The sequence below is a fragment of the Mastigoproctus giganteus genome, chromosome 6 (assembly GCF_048544385.1).
Source record: "Mastigoproctus giganteus isolate SK-2022 chromosome 6, ASM4854438v1, whole genome shotgun sequence".
Lineage (NCBI taxonomy): Eukaryota > Metazoa > Arthropoda > Arachnida > Uropygi > Thelyphonidae > Mastigoproctus > Mastigoproctus giganteus.
The window spans coordinates 32,774,985-32,796,110 of NC_143580.1; the positions used below are offsets into that span (position 1 = coordinate 32,774,985).

The 21,126-nt window shown below is 36.8% G+C and overlaps 1 protein-coding gene across 1 annotated transcript in view; it reads left to right on the forward strand.

The window, feature by feature from the left end:
- The window catches only part of LOC150084140 (sphingosine kinase 1-like), a 105,397-nt gene extending 85,099 nt beyond the window's left edge, over window positions 1–20,298 (forward strand). The window contains exons 5-6 of the mRNA XM_090376131.1: window positions 12,952–13,169; window positions 19,428–20,298. Coding sequence (XP_090232257.1) covers window positions 12,952–13,169; window positions 19,428–20,227 — 1,018 coding nt within the window. The 3' untranslated portion in view covers window positions 20,228–20,298. The remainder of the gene's footprint in view (window positions 1–12,951; window positions 13,170–19,427) is intronic.
- Window positions 20,299–21,126: the final 828 nt, after the last annotated feature.

A 21,126-nucleotide genomic window follows, 5' to 3' on the forward strand; every position in this document is an offset into this window, starting at 1 on the left:
ATATCTTTTTAAATCATATAGCTTCACCAGAGAGGGTAAATCCACTATAGGTTTAATAATCTGCAATGCCATGTCCCTTCATTTCTCTTCTGTTTTGCTTCCCTACCTCAAATTTCAGCATTTTCATCCAGCTCCCTCCCATGAGAAACAAGCAATTTCAGAAAAATGTATGAACGATATAAGGAGCCAAATTATAAAATGCCATTTGTGCAGGTATATTACCTGTAATTCATACCCCGTACACACAGCCACCATGTGGGTAGGGTATGAATTATTTGCCGAAAGAGTGGTGTTTGTATACTCATCTAATAAAAAAAAAAAAAAAAGAAGAAAAAGAAAAAAAACTTATTTACTTGCTTGGTAATTGTGAGATGCCAAACAAATAGTTAACCTCTTATAATGCTAGTAAATAGAAACAAAAAATCCAAATGCTTTATCATCATTGAGAAAATACTGATGGAGAAAAGTACACGGGGCAGTTTGATTTTATCCTCACACTTTACTTTCTGCAGTCTGACTTTCTTAACAGCATTTTCTTGATGATTTTAATGTTCATAACTCTAGCTTCCATTGGTTTTCCTGTTGTTCAGATCATCTATTTCTGCTATTACAGTAAACCCCCACTATTCGGGGATTCGCGATCGCCGATTTAATATAAAATGAAACCTAAAAAAATGTGAATTTTAAAGCACCATGAATATTTTCCCCCATAAAAAAACATGAGCGTGGCTAAAATTATCTTTCCCGGTCGAAACAGCGCTCAGTGGGCGGGGGGGGGGGGTGACAAAATCGCGAGCGTGGATGTTTCTCGCTAATCCTTGTTCAGTATGTGTTATGCGCTTGTCATGGAAGGTTTCGTCGTTTGCTTTTAATTTCTATGCTTATAAATTGAATAAATTTATCAATTTATAAATTGATATGCTTACAAAAATGATAAATCTACCGTTTTGCAGTGTAAAACGGACTTTTTCGAGTGTGTTAACGGAAGAAAGTGACTTTATTGTGGACAAATTCTTTCTAACCCCTACAAAAATATGGCTACGAATAACAAGAGAAATGTGAAAATATCAAAAAAGGTGATGACATTAGCTAATAAAATTGAGTTATTAGACAATTTTTAATGGTGAAAGTGTCTCCTCAGTGGCAAAATATTATAAAATCAATGAGGCAATGGTACGATCAATCAAAAAATCGGAAGAAAAAATCTGCCGTAGTGTCCATGAAAACGCGCTAATTGCTTCAAAAATTTGCTCTGTAACTCGTGATGTTAAATTAGAAAAAATGGAAAAGGCTTTAAATCTGTGGATAGAAGACCGAACTCAAAATAAAATTCCGTTAAGTTCCACTCATCATTCGTGAAAAGGCAAAACTCCTTTATCAACACTTTAGCGAAACTGGTGATAGCACTGGCGGGATAAGTTTTTTTTGCTAGCAAAGGCGCTGGTTTGAAAGATTTGTTTGAAATTTCTAATAAATATTACATTTAATATTAAATTGTTTCTTATTTTCATTTCGATGCCATATGCTTGCATTTCACTATGTACATAGTCATATTATGAAGGTACATATAATACATACATAGACAAAATTTTAGACTAGTTTTTCTTATATATTTCAGACTTTAGAATGGAACCCTTTTATTTCTATGGGAGGCATAACTCAGTATTCGCGTTTTCGGTATTCGCGACATTTCTCAGGAACGTAACCCCCGCGAATAGCGGGGGTTTACTGTACTAATTACTGTTGATTTTTCACAGCTTGTTGTACCTGCTGGAATAATAGGCAATCCAAACCCTGCACTTTAACACTCAATCCTTTTTTTTTTTTCCAACAACCCTTCCAAGTGCACACTTTATTTTAGTTGTCCTCCATGCAGGTACTTCATGTTATAACTTGATGGTCTCTTCTCTAGTGGCTTCTCTCATGGGCCCATGTAACCAAGCCAAGTTAATTTGAATATAATTGGAACCAATTTGATAATTCATTACAGAGAAGTTGTTTGTACACTCACTTATTTTTTAAGTAAATAGAATAAACACCAATAAGAATTAGGTTAACTAAATAGTAAACTTATGGCAATTTTGACTAATAGGGAGAAGGGATAATTGGAAGTAGTGAACAGACCAAATTATAGATTATAATTACATCAGTGATATTTTATCCCATAGTGTAAGTGGTGCAACTTGACCAGAGGGGCCAAAAGAAGAGAAAGTTTCACAGGAAATAAATCAAATAGCACCAGGGCCCAAGGTCATGTTGATATGACACTAAATTATACATAAATATTTGCAAGTTCATAAAAGCAAGCAAACACAATTCAGCAACATATGTTAATTTAGATGGCTTTAGGACACAAGTATGATGAAAAGAAAAATAAATACTTTAAAAAATGTTTATATGCAAAACAAAATAGAATATAAGGAGTCTTAATCAAATATGATATAAATAACATGATTTTTAAACAATAAATTTTAATTTATATGTGAACATTAATAACTGCAAATTTATTTAGATATAGATAGCCCATCCCCAATTGTATTATCTTTTAGAATAAATATTTTCTGTTGAAAGTCCTTTTGTGTTGCAGTTTCACAATGTCATTTATTCATTCACTCACTCTTAGAACTTAAAAATGCTTTTTTGAATTCCTCATCAGATTTAGAAAAAATTAATAAAAGTATTGTAGAACTTGCTGGCTTTGTGTAATTTAACTCTTTCTTCTTCACTTTTCTTCCTCCTCTTTATCACCATATGATATTTAGCCTCATCTTCACCTGGCCACATTCTTACATTCCCCCCCCCCCATTAATATCCTTTCACCACTGTTGTGCAACTTATTTTGACATTCCATCTAAATCAATAAAAACATCATTGTTGTTTAACACGTTAATTATCATAATGTTAAAGAAAAAATTGATACATAGAGCCAATGATGGATTCTGTACCAGATCTTAGAGCATAGACTGACAAACCAGCAAGTGAAATGTCTTGTTTTATGGGCTTCTGTGATAAATAGAAACCAAAAAAGGAGTAATAAGTAGACAAAGTCATTGACAAGGGTTTTGACTCAACTAATACTGCTGTTATTTTAAAAACTTTTCAATGTAAAAGTTTACATGAAAATAACAATAATATTAACTAGGGAGCTTTGCTCGCTGTGCTCGCTTCTTTTACTAAAATAAAATACTTGCAGAAGCTTTCAACACTGTGTGTGTGTGTGTGTGTGTGTGTGTGTGTGTGTGCGCGCGCGCGCACCCGCGCCCCTCTTTCTCAACTATAAATACATAAATACGCTACTGTAATAAAAATATAAATGCACGAGGCATAATAGAATGAACATGAATTAACTATAAAATATTAGTGTAAATACATCATAGTTTGCTAATAAAATTGAACTACATTTGTAGTGTAAAGGCATCGATTTAATTGTATCTCATATTGTGATTACCTTCACAATGAGTTACCATGTATTGCGCTACCTCGAATAAGTAATGCTTCACTAATAGAGAAGACTATTGTTACTTATTCTCAGTGGGCACCACCACAACTCAGACGGCACCGTTTCAAGGCTTGTTGGCCTATCGTCGATGGGTGGACAGGTACCCTGGGTGTTGCAATCATGCCAACCCAGTTGTGAAGTGATCCCACAATATGAGAGATGGATTCTGTACCAAAAGGATTCTGCACACCTTTTGGCATCTCTCATATTGGGGAATCACTTCACAACTGGGTTGGCATAATTGCAACACCAGGGTACCTGCCAAACCCACCGATGATATGCCAACAAGCCTTGAAACGGTGCCTCTGAGTTGTGGTGGTGCCCACTGAGAATAAGTAACAATGGTCTTCTCTATTAGTGAAGCATTACTTATTCGAGGTAGTGCAATACATGGAGACTCGTTGTGAAGGTAGTCACAATATGAGATACAATTAAATCGGTGCCTTTACACCATGAATGTAGTTCATTTTTATGAGCAAACTGGTGTATTTACACTGATTTTATAATAAATATGTTACATATGGAAATCAAGAATGGTACCGCATGATCATACTAAAACAGAAGCTTGTTTTACAACAGTAAAGCAAGCTTCTGTTACATATCTTAGTATTTGTTACATATTACGACGTAACCTGCATCCCTCTTCTCCCATTGGCTGAATAAATATCACTAGGAGGAAAATTATTTTAATGTATAAAAGGATATTTAATTGGAAGTATAAAAATTTTTATAAATGTTTAAACTTTCTCTTAGTTTCTGAGTACTTTTTTTCACATCAATTCAAAATATTATGCTTTATCATATTTGCATTATTGTATTTTTTCCAACTGTTATATAGTTCTCCCTCTGATATAATGAAAGAAACCTAAAAAGATAATTTGTCTGCTCTATAGTGCAGCCTAATTATCTATTAAATGCAGGGCTGTTCAATAAAAAATTATAATTTTTCATGAAAAACCATACTACCTGCTATTTATAGCTGTGCTGCAGAATTTAAGACCAAACCAAGTTGCATCACATAGTAACTGCACAGTTTACTCATGTGCACAGTGTGACCTTGGCTGTCAGGCAGGTCTGGCTGTCAGGTTTATGCCAGTTTAGTTCTGCCTATGTAATAATGGACATGACTCTGAGGAACAGTATGCTGCTTTCAGATTTTGTTTCTGTCTCAAGAAAATATCAACTGAAGTGTATGAAATGTTAAAAGAGGCTTATGGTGAATCTGTGCTTTCATATAACACAGCTCTCAGGTAGTTTAGAATGTTTAAAGATAGACTGCTGAATTTTGTGATTGAATAATCACAAAATTCAGCAGTCCTGGAACTCCAGCCACTTTTCAGCACAGAAACCATAAACACTGCTTCTGTAATTGTGAGAGAAGACTGTTGGGTAACAATTAAGGCATCTGGCCAAGGTGGTGAGAATATCAGTAGGAAGCATGCATGGATCCTCCATGACCATTTGCATATGATACACGTTCGTACACTGGGTTCCAAGACTACTCACGCCTGAGCAACAGTAAGCTTGCATGGAGGTTTGTCAGGAGATGCAATGGATGTTTACTGAAGATGGTGTGACTCTGCACAAGGTGATAACAGCAGATGAGACATGGCTTCATCATTCTGACCCAGAGAGTAAGCGAAAAGCCTCTGTTTGGAGGTCTGTGCTATTGTCAACACCAAAAAAAAGCAAAAGTTGTGGTTTCTTCAGGAAAGTTTATGGCCATCTCTTTTTTTTTTTAACATTCAAGGAATGGTTTACCAACATTGTGCCATGTCGTACGACTGTTATGGGACCTTACTACAGAACTGTAATACACAGTTTGTGGGATCACATTCATCACAAATGACCACAACTGCATGTAGGTTCGGTGGATGCTGCATCATAACAATGCAGAACCTCACATTGCTTGTAACGTCATCAAGTACTTAGCCAGCATTAATATCGGATGCGTTCCTCATCCATCCTATAGCTCTGACCTTGCACCCTGCAATTTTTTTTTTATTTTTAAAGTTAAAGTAGCTACAAGGAAAACATGTTTTCCAGCCATCAGAAGTTGCAAAGACATTGGATGCAGTTTTCAAACACATGTCAAAAAATGGCTTCCACCGTGTTTTTGAAGAATGGCAGAAAAATTGGGGTAAGTACATTTCATCAAATGGGGGACTACTTTGAAAAAGACCATCAAAATATGGAATAAAGGTATTTTGTAAAAAAAAAAAATTATGATCATTCTTTATTGAACAGTCCCCATAGTTTCACATGACTGCAAGGTAAAATCATATTTGAGTTCACCAGACCACCTACTTGAAACATCTGTACAATACAGTGCATAATGAAAACATCTACCATTACATGGAGCTCAAATGAACCATCAGGCTAGGCTCAAGGCTTGCATATGATACACATTCGTACACTGGGTTCCAAGACTGCTCACGCCTATTGGGTCTCAGAGCCTTTAAAATAATGTTAGTAGCTATTTCCATGCACTTACTATTGTACTCTGCTTTACTTCACTTCAGCTTGAAGCCTTGTTATAAATAGGAGGGAGTATATGGTGACAGCTTTTTTGATCAATTCAGCCCTGGAAAGATTGTGCAAGGCTCAAGGGGTAGAATTTTTTTCAGCCTGCCCTGTACTTGTTAACAGGAGAGACTGCTTCTACAGGGATGGGATACACTTAAATAGAAAGGGTGCAAGAATATTTTCTGATGCTATCAAGGCAGTGTTAGGTGTGTCGGAAAACTGCTAGCTTGGGGGAATACAAGGACTAATAGATTGCCAGTAGTCGCTGGCAGAGGTGAAAGTGATTCTTGCACTGCTTCTATTGGAATGAGCAGCAGCCTGGAAAACAAGATGAAGGATATTTCAGAGACTGTGCTGGGAGTTATTGGGGTACAAATAAACACATGGGTTGTGTTAGGGTAGCTAAGAATAGGAACTGGTGAATGTATACTTGCATATACACCAATGCTAGGTAGGAGTTTGGTAAATGAATTTGAGGTGTTGGTCTAAACATCAAAGGCAGATGTTGTTGGGATATCAGAGATATGGTGAAATTTGGAGAGTACACATTGTACTCCCCAAATTCCAGAACTGGAATTTGGGGAGTACAATGTGTACAGTAAGGATAGACAGGATAGGAAGGGAGGAGGGGTTAATCTATTAGTTAAGAAACACACAAAATCCAAAGAAGTGCAGCCAGTCAACATCGCTGGACAGTGCAGTGTCGAGTCAGTTTGGTGTGACATAAGCATTGGGAGATCAAAATTGAGAGTAGGAGTGTGTTATAGGCCTAATGATTCTGATGAGTATAATAAGAAACTGTACAGGGAAATAGAGTGGGCCAGTAAATCAGTCTTATAATGGGGATTTTAATTTCCTGGATATTGACTAGAATTTGTGGGTTGGTCACTCACACGCTAGCAAGGCTTTTGTGGATTTATTGGATTATTGTTTTCTAAATCAGCATGTTCAGGAGACAACTAGAGGGAGTAATACTCTTCATCTGATTATCAGTAGTAATTCTTCATGCATTAAGAATCTAGAGATAAAGGACCCACTAGGTGGCAGTGATCACAGTGTGCTGAAATGGGATTTACTCAGAGGTAACTAACGTCAGGTGTAAAGGGAAGGGTTTTTGCTTTCGTAAAGGCGACTAAGGTGGTCTGAGACAGTATTTAAATTCTATATGGTGGGACCAACTTATGACGTTACCAACAGCAAATTCAAAATGGGAGGCATTCAAAAAATTTATCTTGGAAGCTACTAGGCTTCAATACCAACTAAGAAATATTGTTGAAGGTTTAGGCCTAAATGAATGTCAGATTAAGATGAAGGCTTTTGAAAGGAACGTTTTTGATACTGATTTTTGGCGGCAAAGGAAGTAAGCAACCCTTAGCCATAATTATGAGAGATTCTTTGGACTAATTATAGAGCTATTAGTTTAACTTCTGTTCCAGGAAAATTAATGGAGGCACTGGTTAAAGAAGCACTGCAGGATTGTGTAGACAACACTTCAGTTACAGCTAGGACACAGCATGGTTTTGTTAAGGGAAAGTCTTGTCTGACCAATTTGATTGGATACTATGATGTGGTCAAAGTATTTGTAAGATATTAGCGGCTTCCGACTATGATGTGGTCAGAAAGGAACAGGATGCAGGGAATAATTTTGATATCAAATATTTGGATCTTAGAAAGGCTTTTGATACTGTTGCACATGGAAGACTGCTGCACAAATTGGAGCAATGTGGCATTGGAGGCAAATTGCTGCTATGGATAAAGGGATGGTTGAATGGGAGAAGACAGTGGTAATCAATGGACACTGCTCTTCGTGGACTAATGTTATTGGTGGATGTTTGTTGTTTTGGTTTTTAGGAACATTAGCAACTAAGGCCATATTGCTCTGGGATATGCGGTGGTCATTCCCTGACCTTTCCGCATCCTCCGTATTTGGTGGTGACGAGCTCGAACCTCGGTCTAATCAAGAAGCGTGTGCTATGCACTGCTGCTCCTTCCCACCTGGCTACGGGGGCGCCTTAAAAATAAATGTTTGAAAGAGTTCAAACGAAAGAACGAGGCTTTAATGTTCTGCATATTTTCTTATTGGTGGAGTCCCTCGGGATTCAGTGTTGGGTCCATTGTTGTTTTCTGTATTTATAAATGATATTGATGATGGTATATCAAGCTTAATGTCCAAGTTTGCAGATGATACGAAGGTTGGTATAGTTGTTAAGGGCACTAATGACAGTATGCTGCCGCAACAGGATCTAGAAAAGTTGAGCAGATGGGCTGAGAGGTGGCAAATGAAGTTTAACATTAACAAATGTAAGGTACTACATGTGGGAAACAGCAACCCCAGAGCAACGTATCAACTCTGTGGTACTACACTGACAGTGGTAGAGAATGAAAAAGGACCTGGGGGTAATTCTGCAGGCAGATATGAAGTTTTCTGAGTAGCTCATGGTGTCTTGTCAATGATATACAGGAATTTTTCTAGCAGGGATAAGGAGGTGATTATCCCCTTGTATAAGGCAATGGTCAGGCCACACCTTGAGTACTGTATACAGGTTGGAGACCTCATTTTAAGAAGGGTGTAGAGCTGTTGGAGCGAGTACAGAGAAGGGCAACAAGATTAGTGAATGGAATGAGGGGTTGCTCTTACGAAGAAAGGCTTAAGTTTTGCAGATTACATTGTCTGGGGACTAGGCACCTGCGAGGTGATCTTATTGAGGTGTATAAAGCCGTTAATGGTTTGAGCATGCTCAATGCTGATGGGATTCTTCCTCTTGCTCAGAATAATCACCTGAGAGGGCATAAATTGAAATTGAGGAAAGAAAGTTGTAGGATAGATGTGTGGAAGTTTGCCTTTTAGCCAGCGGGTAGTTGGCTGGTGGAATAGACTTCCATCTTTTGTTGTTGTGGAAGTTCATAGCCTAAATAAATTTAAGGCTGAGCTGGACAGGTATTTGGAACAAAGAAAGGGGTGAAATGGGAGCGTTTTTTTTTTTTTTTTTTTATTATTTTTTTGGCTGATGCTGCATAAGCTTGCTTTCTTGCATCATATGCCTCTACTAATGCTAATAAATATCACTTTTGTTTTTATAATTTTTAATATTGACTACTGCTTTTTCTCCTCTTTTGTCCTGCTTACTCTGAGAACCTTCAAAAAAAAAAAAGAAACTTAACTATTTCTTTCAATACAAACAAATAACTAAATATGGTTCCTTAATATAGACTGTATGAGGGCTGTGGTATCAGGAGGTAAGAAAAGGCACTTAACATCGCTATCATTGCTTAATAAAATTTCAGTGGAAGGTTGCATAAGTGCAGTAACTAATAGTAACAATGGTGATGATCTCATTTAGCTTTTATATGGATGATTGGAGATGCATTTGCACATCTTCAGGGGAGGTCCCCACAGACTGGAGATTTGCAAATGTATTTCCAATTCACAAAGGGGGCATCAAAGGGTTACATTAGTAAGTACAGACCTGTTAGTTTGACTTCTGTTCCAAAGAAAATAATGGAGTTACTGGTTAAAGAAGCATTGCAAGATCATCTCGATAAGACTGCTATAATAATTCATATACAGCATTAGTTTGTTAAGGGGAAGTCTTGTCTGACCAATTTGATTGGATACTGTGACATAGTCACAAAGGAAATGGATGCAAAGAATAATTTTGATACTGTTGCACATGGAAGACTACTGTACAAATTGGAGCAGTGTGGCATTAAGGGCATGTTGCTAAAATGGATAAAAGGATGGGTGAGTGGGAGAAGACAGAATAGTAATCAATGGACACTGCTCTTCGTGGACTAATGTTATAAGTGGTATCCCCCAGAGTTCGGTGTTAGTCCCATTGTTGTTTTCTGTATTTATTAATGATATTGAAGAAGGTATATCAAGCTTGATGTCGAAGTTTGTAGATGATACAAAGGTTGGCAGGGTTGTTAATAGCAGTATGCTCCTGCAACAGAATCTATAAAAGTTGGGCAGATGGGCTGAGAAGTGACAACTTAAATTAAACATTGACAAATGCAAAGTACTGCATATGGGTAGCAGTAACCCCAGAGAAATGTACCAGCTATGTGGTGTTACACTCAGGGTAGTGGAGAATGAGAGACCTAGGGGTAATTAATCAGTCGGATATGAAGTTTTCTGAGCAGTGCAAACAGACTGCCAGAGCCACTCGTGGGATCTTCTCAATGATATACAGGAATTTTGCCAGCAGGGATAAGGAAGTGATTTATCCCCTTGTATAAAGCAATGGTCAGGCCACACCTTGAGTACTGCAAACAGGTCTGGAAGCCTCATTTTAGGAAGGATGTAGTGTTGCTAGAACGAGTACTGAGAAGGGCAACAAGACTGGTGAGAGGAACAAAGGGGGTGCTCTTATGAAGAAAGGCTTAAGTTCTGCAAATTGCAGCATCTGGAGACTAGGCACCTACAAGGTGATCTGATTGAAGTGTAAAAGGCCTTGAATTGATTGAGCAAGCTCAATGCTGATGAAATTCTTCCTCTTGCTCATTATTACAAACCTGAGGGCCATAAACTGAAATTGAGGAAAAACAGTTGTTGAATAGGTATGTGGAAATTTGCCTTTAGCCAATGGGTAGTTGATTCCTAGAACAAACTTTCATCTGTTGTTGTGGAAATTGATAGATTAAATAAATTCAAGGAAGAAGTTGACAAACTTTTGCAGTGAATGGATGGGTGAAATGGGATTTTTTTTTTTTTGCTGATATTATATAAGCTTTCTTTCTTGCATCATATACCTCTACTAATGCTAATATGATGACAATTAGAAAACACATGGTTAGTGATTTTGTGAAGTTGACTATAAGCATACCCAACTTTTGTTGATGAGAAACTTTTTATAGCATTTTTTTTAGAACAACTTCAAGAAATGGCATTAGAGTTTTGATTAAAGGTAACATAATGAGGGAGACTATCTCTGAGAAAAGTTTTACCAAAAATATTATCTAAGGAGTTTTACAAAGCAATGCATTCTAGCAAAAGGTGTTACTAATAATCAGATTAAACAAAAATTCAATTGTTTATATTGAATTATTAATATATTTTTAAATTATTAAAATTAACTATTCATTTCATTTTATTGACCCCTAATATATATTCATATACTCATAATGATTTACTCATAATTTAGTAATAAACTATTTTAAAAAGTTGACTGTATTTGAATATATTTTAGAATGTGTGCTGGTACATGTTAAGAGGTAATACTATGATTATTATAAGTTTAATTCAGCAGAAGCATTAATCATTTAATAGAATTTTGTATGCAGAGCAGTAATTTTACTCTTACCTAGTAGTACGCCAGATTCTGTGATTAGCTTGTGCTGTCTATTTTTGAAGACTGTTGTTCATAATTTTTAGAGATTTCAAATGGATAAAGTAAAATCGGCCTTTAAACTTATGCATCTGTAGAACCAGTACTCAAAATTTTAAAATTTAATTAGGAGCTTTGTAAATCATAGAAATGCAGCATTACTGGATTAATTAATTAAAAATATTCTGACAATTTGAATTTAATACAATAGGACTTGTATTAACAATAGTCCCATTTTAATGTTCACATTTTTAAAGAGCATGTTATGTGTTTTTTATAAATGTTTAAATATTAATTTGAATCCAGAATTATACCTAGAATTTTGTACTCTCCACCCGTTGACAGTATAACTTCTATTTTGAATAGTGAATTTATGAATTGTTTGTATTGTAAGAGGTAATACTTAAACTAAATAATTTCATATGGGCAGTAAGATCCACTGTAATCTTTTGGCGTTTATTTTTGTGATCCACAGTATTCAAGAAATCCACTAAATATAATATGGTTTAAGCATTTATATATGAAGCTGTTCTAAGTTGCTTCTAAAGTAAAGGGGGGGGGGTTAGAATGGCCAAGAATTTAATCAAAGGTAAAATTTCTTCCTTAGGGAGACTCACATTTTCCAAATATAATTATGAGAGAAATCATAATGATAAACAAATTAGTTAATGTTTGCATTGCATTACATTTCATGTACATTAGCAAATAGTTAATAATTCATGATTTATAACAAAAAATAGCAACTTTTATGTGCAAACTGAAAACATTTTTTTTTTTTTTCTGTGCATCCATTATATTGCCTATTCATTCCTCCAATCAGTGCACAGCAACAAATATAATCCAGTGCCTCAACTACAATATGTATGGTATGTGGATAGCTTGTATGATCTGTGAAAAAGAAAAAAAAGCAATAATTGCTGGATTTCTATTGGTCCAACTTTAATTAAATATGGTTGACAAATCCTTCTAAAATAGCCAAATATAAAATTATATGAAAATCTATCCACTAGGAGTTGAGTTATTATGATCTCTTTCATGTGGACAGGTGGACATGGTGAAGCCAATAGACACTTTATACATATATGTTAATGTGCCTAAAAAAGAATGATCCCTTAAGGGTTTGACTAATAAGAGCAGTAACAAACAGAACAGCTGTTTAGGTGGGTGAATTATAAATTGATCCTGTATGTAGTACTGCTGTATGAAATAAAATATGTAATTTGAAAGCATTCCTGGCCTCTCTTGATAGCTACTAAGAGATGCCAGAAAATATTCGGCATCTCTTAATAGTAGATAATTAAAAATAAACAACAGGTTTTATTTTAACACATCTTTATTGTAATATTATAATCTATCTAACTTGACTGTTAGATTATAATATTACCTTCCAGTTTGCCAACTAAATAAGAAAGAAATCTGTGCAAACTGATTTGATTACTAGCTTCATTTTATGAAAACTCTCTGAAATTTTGTCTTTTAGTATTTTAACAAGTTATTGAAATTCCTCTTAATGTATGTTATATGATGTAAATCTTATGAAATGTAAGAATCATTATCAAGATTAAATAGTCATTATTTCATATTTCTTTGCATCTTTAGTGACCCATATGAAAAAAATGTGATTTCTTCTGTTCTTAATGTCATCAAAGGTAGAGTGGCCCCAATGGATTTAGTCATTGTTCACTCAGCTGAGAAAACTCTATATTCATTTCTTTCCGTTGGATGGGGAATAATAGCAGATATTGACATTGAATCTGAGAGGATAAGATCAATTGGTGAAGCTAGATTTACTATTTGGTCGGTGATCAGGGCATTAGGTATTGTATTTTAAATTTCTGATTTCTAGTACACCTGTTAACTTTGATCTCTCATATTAATCTTTCATGTGTAGCCTCAATGGTGGTAGGCTCTGAAGTAGCTTGTTTTGTATAATTTTAAGTTTTTAAAAAAATTAAAACTTTGTACATAAATACATTAAAATATTAATTTGCACTTACACAGATGAGTCAAAACATTATGATCACCTACCTAATATGATGTTGGTCCTCCACATGTAGCCAAAAACAGCTCGTACCCACCAAGGCATGGACACTACAAGATTTCTAAATGTGTCTTGTGGTATCTGGTATCAACGCATAACCAGCAGATCCTTTAGCTTCTGTAAGGTCCGTGGTGAGATGCTGCAGATCGGAGTTGCTGTTCCAATATAAACCACAGATGCTCAATGGGATTGATGTCTGGGGAATTTGGAGACCAGGGCAATACCTGGAAGTCTTCCTCGTGTTCTGAAAACCAGTCTTGAACAGTCTGGGCGGTATGGCACGTCGCATTATCCTGCTGAAAGATGGCACTGCCAGAGGGGAAGACAGTTGCCATGAAAGGGTGTACCTGGTCAGCAATGATGTTTAGGTAGGTGGTAGACATCAGAGTGCATGGATGACTGGACCAAGGTATCCCAGCAGTACATTGCCCAAAGCATGACACCACTGCCACTGGCTTGTTTTCGTCCCACGGTGCATCCAGGCATGATCACTTCCCCAGGTAAACAATGCACATGTACCCAGTCATCCATATTGTGCAACAGGAAACATGATTCATCGGACCAAACGACCTTCTTCCAATCACTAAAGTCCGGTTTCGATGCTCGCATGCCCATTGGAGGTGCTGTCGCTGGTGAACCATGGTTAGCATGGGCACTTGGAGCGGCCTGCGGCTACGCAGCCCCATTTTCAGCAGAATCTGATGTACTATGTGTTGTGACACATTACTCCCGTCACCAGCATTCCAATTACCAGCGAATTGTGCCACAGTTGCCCTTCTGTTGCCACGTACCATCCGGGAGAGCCTTTGTTCACCTCGAGCATCGATGAGCCGTGATCATCCAACACCTTGCCGGCAGTTCCTGCATTTTCCCTTCCCGGACCACTTTTGGTAGATACTAACCATGGCTGACCGTGGGCAACCCACCAGCCGTGCTGTTTCAGATATGCTCTGACCCAGTCGTCTGGCTATTACAATTTGGCCTTTGTCAAACTCACTTAAGTCCGCTGCCTTTCCCATCTGAAGAGCTAGAATGACACTGATTAACAGAGCTCAGTATCAGGTGTTTTTTATACAGTGTCCCGACCCGTGCACACACCATGAAACTGCAGAGAACCTGGGGGGGGCTCCCCCCCAGGTTCTCTGCAGTTTCTTCAATTTGTATAACGACTCACTGGTCATAACATTTTGGCTCATAAGTGCATTTTGACTTGGTTACCCAACATTAAAGCAAAGTTATTGTCAAAAAAACAAATCAAATTTTATTTTTATGCTACCATCTATTAAAACTGTGTATACTATTAGTTGGAAACACAGATGAGTGATAACATGTGTTGGATGTCATTTTTTTTATGACATGTTATTTGAAATGACCTTGAAAAACATGTATATACTCCTCTGAGCCCACATGTGAAAAATGTAAATTACATACCCACATACTGCTGAAAAGATTAATCTGCATAGATATTTAGTTAAACTCTTCGATGCAGCAGTACACAAACATCTCTTCGAATTCTTCAGGCATTTCATTGATCAGAACCAACATGGTTTCTGCAGTGGCAAGTCTGTAGTCACAAATTTGCTTCATTTCTGGCAATACACCTCTGAAGCTCAGATAACCACCTTCAAGTTGATGCAATTTGCACAGATATATTTAAGGCATTTGATAAAGTCCTGCACAAACAACTTCTGCAAAAACTTAAGCTATTTGCTCTCATGGCTATGGAGCTATATTATGCATCGTTCCTTGAGCATTATCATCAGTCAAGTGAACTCAAACCATTTCATACTACTAAATGGAGTACCTCAAGGCTCCCCCCCCCCAGGTTCTCTACTTTTCATTGTGTTCATAAATGATCTTCCTTCTTTCATCTGCACCCCAATGTTAAAGTTGCTCTCTATGCAGATGATCTAAAGATCTACTCAGCAGTGAAGGAGATAACCGATCCTCAGCAGCTTCAATGCATCCTCAATAAATTCTCTCTCTGTGGCTATCTCTGAATGACTTGTCTGCTAACCCCTCGAGGTGCAAAGTAATCTTTCTCATCCTGCAGATCTCCACAACTAATAAATACGGAGTGCACTTTTAACTCTATGATCATCAAAAGGTGTGACCAAGTTAATGATTTGGGAATTCTCTTCTTTAACAGTGCTAAATTTGACGCCCATGTCCTTAAAATCACCAGCAAAGCATTCAAAACACTGGGATTTATCAAACAGAACACCTACAAGTTCAAAAACTGCAGATATGCTGTCATTCTTTATAAAACTATAGTTCTCCCTATCCTTGAATTCAGCTCACCCATCTGGAATCCTCACACCAAGACTTTAATTAACAAAGTTGAAGCAGTCCAAAAAAATTCTGTTACCTTACAATATGTAATTCTCTATTTTATCACACAGTGTACTATGAATTGCTGTGTGATTACTGTCATCTGAGGCCTCTGTGTACTAGAAGAGTTATTGCTGACAACCCTACTAGTTAAAGTAATCACTGGAACCTATGAAGCATCTGATATCCTTAGTAAAATCAACTTCAGTGCTCCTTGTAGGCAAGTCAGGAATCTTAAGTTGTTTCACTTTGACTCTGCTACCACTGAACAGAATCAGCAAATAAGCAAATGACTCTTTCATTGACTTTTTTGACAACTCCTGATCACTGATGAACTCCATCCACAAGTTTGCCTCTTCTCTTGAACTGCAAATCTTTGACAAAGGATGCAAAGAAAAACAGAAAAGAGTTCTTTACTTATGTAAACTCTAGAAGGAAGGGGATGAATCAGATTGGTCCACTTGATATCGATGGCTCAACTGCTGATGATCCTGCTCAGATGGCTAACAAACTAAATGAGTATTTTGCATCTACATTCACACATGAGGAGTTATTCAGGAAGGGGAATGCCAGAGGTAAAGTAAACTCTGGCAGTGAGCTGGATGATTTTTTAATAGCTGAGAGGAAAGTGGAGGAGAAATTGTTGAGGATAAACATAAAAAAGGCACCCGGGGTGGATGTAATTTATCCAGTTATATTGAAGGAGGCAGCAAAGGAAGTAAGCAAACCCCTAGTCATAATTATGATAGCTTCCCTGGACTCAGGTGAGGTACCCATGGACTGGAGATGTGCAAATGTGACCCCAATCCACAAAGGAGGATCAAAGGGGGAGACAGGTAATTACAGACCTGTTAGTTTAACTTCTGTTCCAGAGAAATTAATGGAGGCACTGGTTAAAGAAGCATTGCAGGATCATCTAGACAAGACTTCAGTTATAGCTCAGACACGGCATGGGGTTTGTTAAGGGGAAGTCTTGTCTGACAAATTTGATTGGATACTATGATATAGTCACAAAGGAACTGGATGCAAAGAATAACTTTGATATCATATATTTTGATCTTAGAAGGGCCTTTGATACTGTTGAACATGGAAGACTGCTGCACAAATTGGAACAGTGTGGCATTGGAGGCAAATTGCTGCTATGGATAAAGGGATGGTTGAGTGGGAGAAGACAGAGTGGTAATCCATGGACACTGCTCTTCGTGGGCTAATGTTATTAGTGGAGTCCCTCAGGGTTCAGTGTTGGGTTCATCGTTGTTTTCTGTATTTATAAATGATATTGATGATGGTATATCAGGCTTAATGTCCAAGTTTGCAGACATTACAAAGGTTGGCAGGTTTGTTAATGACACTAATGACAGTACACTGCTGCAACAGGATCTAGAAAAGTTGAGCAGATGAGCTAAGAGGTGGCAAATGAAGTTTAACATTGACAAATGTAAAGTACTACACTGGGAAGCAGTAACCCCAGAGTAACGTATCAACTGTGTGGTACCACACTGACAGTGGTAGAGAATGAAAAGGACCTGGGAGTAATTGTGCAGGCAGATATGAAGTTTTCTGAGCAGTGCAGATGGTCTGCAAGAGTAGCTCATGGTGTCTTGTCAGTGATAGACAGGAATTTTTTCTAGCAGGGATAAGGAGGTGATTTTCCCCTTATGTAAGGTAATGGTCAGGCCACACCTTGAGTACTGTATACAGGTCTGGAGGCCTCATTTTAAGAAGGATGTAGAGCTGTTGGAACAAGTACAGAGAAGGGCAACAAGATTAGTGAACGTAACAAAGGATTGCTCTTACGAAGAAAGGCTTAAGTTTTGCAAATTACAGAGTCTGGAGACTAGGCACCTGCGAGGTGATCTAATTGAGGTGTATAAAGTCTTGAATGGTTTGAGCATGCTCAGTGCTGATGGGATTCTTCCTCTTGCTCAGAATAATCGTCTGAGAGGGCATAAATTCAAATTGAGGAAAGATGGTTGTAGGATAGATGTGCGGAAGTTTGCCTTTAGCCAGCGGGCGGTTGATTGCTGGAACAAACTTCCATCTGTCATTGTAGAAGTTGATAGCTTAAATAGATTCAAGGCAGAACTTGACAAACATTTGGAGCGAGGGGATGGGTGAAATGAGGGGTTTTTTTTTTTTTTGGCTGATGCTATATAAGCCTGCTTTCTTGCATCATGTGCCCTTGCTGATGCTAATGTCCATCATGATCCATGTTCCAGTAAAGCTGTGAACAAATCCATAACAAATAACCTTATACCAATGTGGAAACTTTTCCAAAAATTTTAATGCAAAAAAGAGTGGAAAGCTAAAGAGTGCAATAAATATACCCGTTGAATTTCTCCTTTTGATTTTTGATATTATTTGGATTTCAAAAAACAGCAAGTACAATAGTAAAGTGCAAACCACTTTATTTGTTTCCATATAAAATATATCAAGTTCAAACTCTTCAAACAGATGACTATGGCAGGCATCTCAACTTTGCACTACAGTTTTTAGCCAAGATGGAAAAGAGCTAAGAATGTCCTGTAGCATTGAGTTCAAGTCCTACAAACACATGTTGTTGTTGTTATTTGGTTTTTAGGAGCATTAGCAACTAAGACCATATTGCTCCGGGGATATGCGGTGGTCAATCCCTGACCTTTCCGCTTCCTTCATATTTGGTGGTCACAGGCTCGAACCCCGGTCTGATCAAGAAGCGTCTGCTGCTCCTGCCCACCTGGCTACGGAGGCACCTCTGCACATTGACAAGCCAAAGAGATCCTTGAAAATTTTCCTGACTGTTAATTTTCTGTTACTTTCTATATACATGACTTCTGTGTTCACTAGATCAGGAGTTATGGGAATGCCTAAAATCCAGAATTAATACAGGGATCTCCCACAACAGTAGCAGAACTTTAAAATGACAAACATCCCAAGAAAAATGCTTCATTGGCTGTTTCATTGGTGGCCATATCAGAGGAATATTATAAAGCTTGTACCCATAATAAAGTTTTTTGACAATCATTTTGTTTATCTTTCCTAACAATAATCATCCTACATCTGGTGACACAAAACTTAAACCATGCAATTATGCAAATATAGTGTTGAATATCTCAAGAGGATTCCTAAAATAGAAATACAGTATTGCAAAATTTTAGTTTCCAACAAGTACTTTAAGAGATATCAAAACCTCAAACCTGGAAGTTATTTTATTATCAATGGATTTTTAACATAATTGGAGCAAATATTGATGTCCTACATGGCAGTATAGTGGTTTTTCCACTCATCACTCACATGCAGAAGTTTGGATTCAAGCCCTGTTGATGACTGGAGAAATTTCTAATGCCTCTTCAATTAGGGATGTAGTTAGCTGATCTCAAGCAGAAGAAGTAGGGATTTTCCCCAGTGAGTGATTTCAGGGTTTTCAGTCCATGCAGCGTGCAAATCAGCCATGAACATACACTTCACAGACATAACACAGGCACACTATGGTCTGAGTTTCTGATATACATAATATGAATTCACAGTATTCCTCAAAATTAGTGAAGCATTGGATAAGTTAATTTTTTTGCCAAGACCATTTATAACATTATATCTTCATATTAATGGACTTTTTGTATTAACTGCTATAGTGTTAATGAAATTTTACTGCTGTTGAATTTTTTCTTTTAAGTAATCATTGATAATTTAGGTTATGATCTAATAACTGATTTATTTCCAATAGGCTTAAGAAGATACAGAGGCAGATTGTCTTATTTACCTGTTACTGGATATACAAACTTCTCTGTGCAAAATATAAAACACAATAGATACAAGTTATCAAGGAGTAGAACTGTTGATAATAAATTCAGCTGGACTGGCCAGAGTTCTACAGAAGAGGAGGAGAATAGCGGTAGTGTCTATCAAGCCATAGGACGCTCTAAAAGTATTGGTACTGTTTCACTGAGTGAACTGAATAGTGAAGTGCGGCTTGTGAAATGTAAATGTATTGATGACTCATCACATGAAGCAACCCCAGCTGTTAATGAATTTAACCAGTCCCATATGCCTGGCTTTTCAGTTGTAAATGATATTGCTCATCATGTTAGTGAAGAAAACTCCAAAACTATAAATAAGAATTTAAAATCTGTAAATAATCAGTCTTCATTTCTTCAGCCACTTGATAAACCTGTACCTGATAACTGGGTAATAGTAGAAGATGAATTTGTGTTGGTATATGTTTCATACCAAACTCACTTGTCATCAGATGTATTTTTTGCTCCAGATGCAAAATTAGATGATGGGCTAATGTGGTTGGTAGTGATTCATTCTGATATATCTCGAACCCAAGTTATTAATTTTTTGGCATCTCTTCAAGATGGTACTCATGTTAATAACCCATATGTTACCTTAATTCCAATTCATGCTTTTCGACTTGAACCCTTTTCATCAGATGGATATATGACAGTAGACGGAGAATCCATTCCATGTCAACCTATCCAAGCAGAGGTGTTGCCTTCAATAGCAAGAATTATGACACGCTAAGCATGATTGTTGTGTTTCATAATTGCAGACTAAGCAGTATTTCTTTCCTTCCTTTCTTGTAATTGACTGCATGTGCCTAAAATAACTATATTTAGAAGTACTTAATTTAGAGTATTATTTTTGCTGCATGAAATTGATATTTTCTTAAACTTTTAAAAATGGTTTAAGATAAAAGGAAAGACAGGAAAAATTGCAAAATAAAACAAATATTTCTTAAATGCCAAAAATGTTCCAACTTTTTTGAACTGACATCTTAATGTAGTTTTTTACTATATGAAACCAGTGGAACCTAGTCTGAAAAGTCAAATTTGGAGTATTACTTTTTTCGCTGTGTATGATGTTGCATAGTGAATTAATAGTATCTTTTAACTATAGTGTATTGTTAATATTGCTAACCATAATCTGATGTTGAATATCAAGTAATAATCTAGTCTTTTTTTTTTTTTTTTAGCTTTTGCAAATAATAAATCTTTGTATAGCTGTCTCTTGCAAAAAATATTGATTAAATATTATTATGCTATATCTGAAATCGCTATCAAACTTTTAGAATGTTTTGTAAAAAAAGTGTTATCCCATGTTTTGAAATACTCTTTACATTATCTTGTAATGAAACTTATTGCTTTCATAACGTGTGTGTGTGTGTGTGTGTGTGTGTGTGTGTGTGTGTGTGTGTGTGTGTGTGTGTGTGTGTGTGTGTGTGTGTGTGTGTGTGTGTGTGTGTGTGTGTGTGTGTGTGTGTGTGTGTGTTTCAAATAATTTGTCTAAATCAGAGGAGGAAGATATCATCTAGCCTCAGTTGTCCAATCTGGGACCAAAATTGAAGACATTCTCTGGAATTCAGATCCAGAAGTTGATTAAATTGAATCAAAAAAAGGGAGTGAGGCTTTTTTAAATTCATA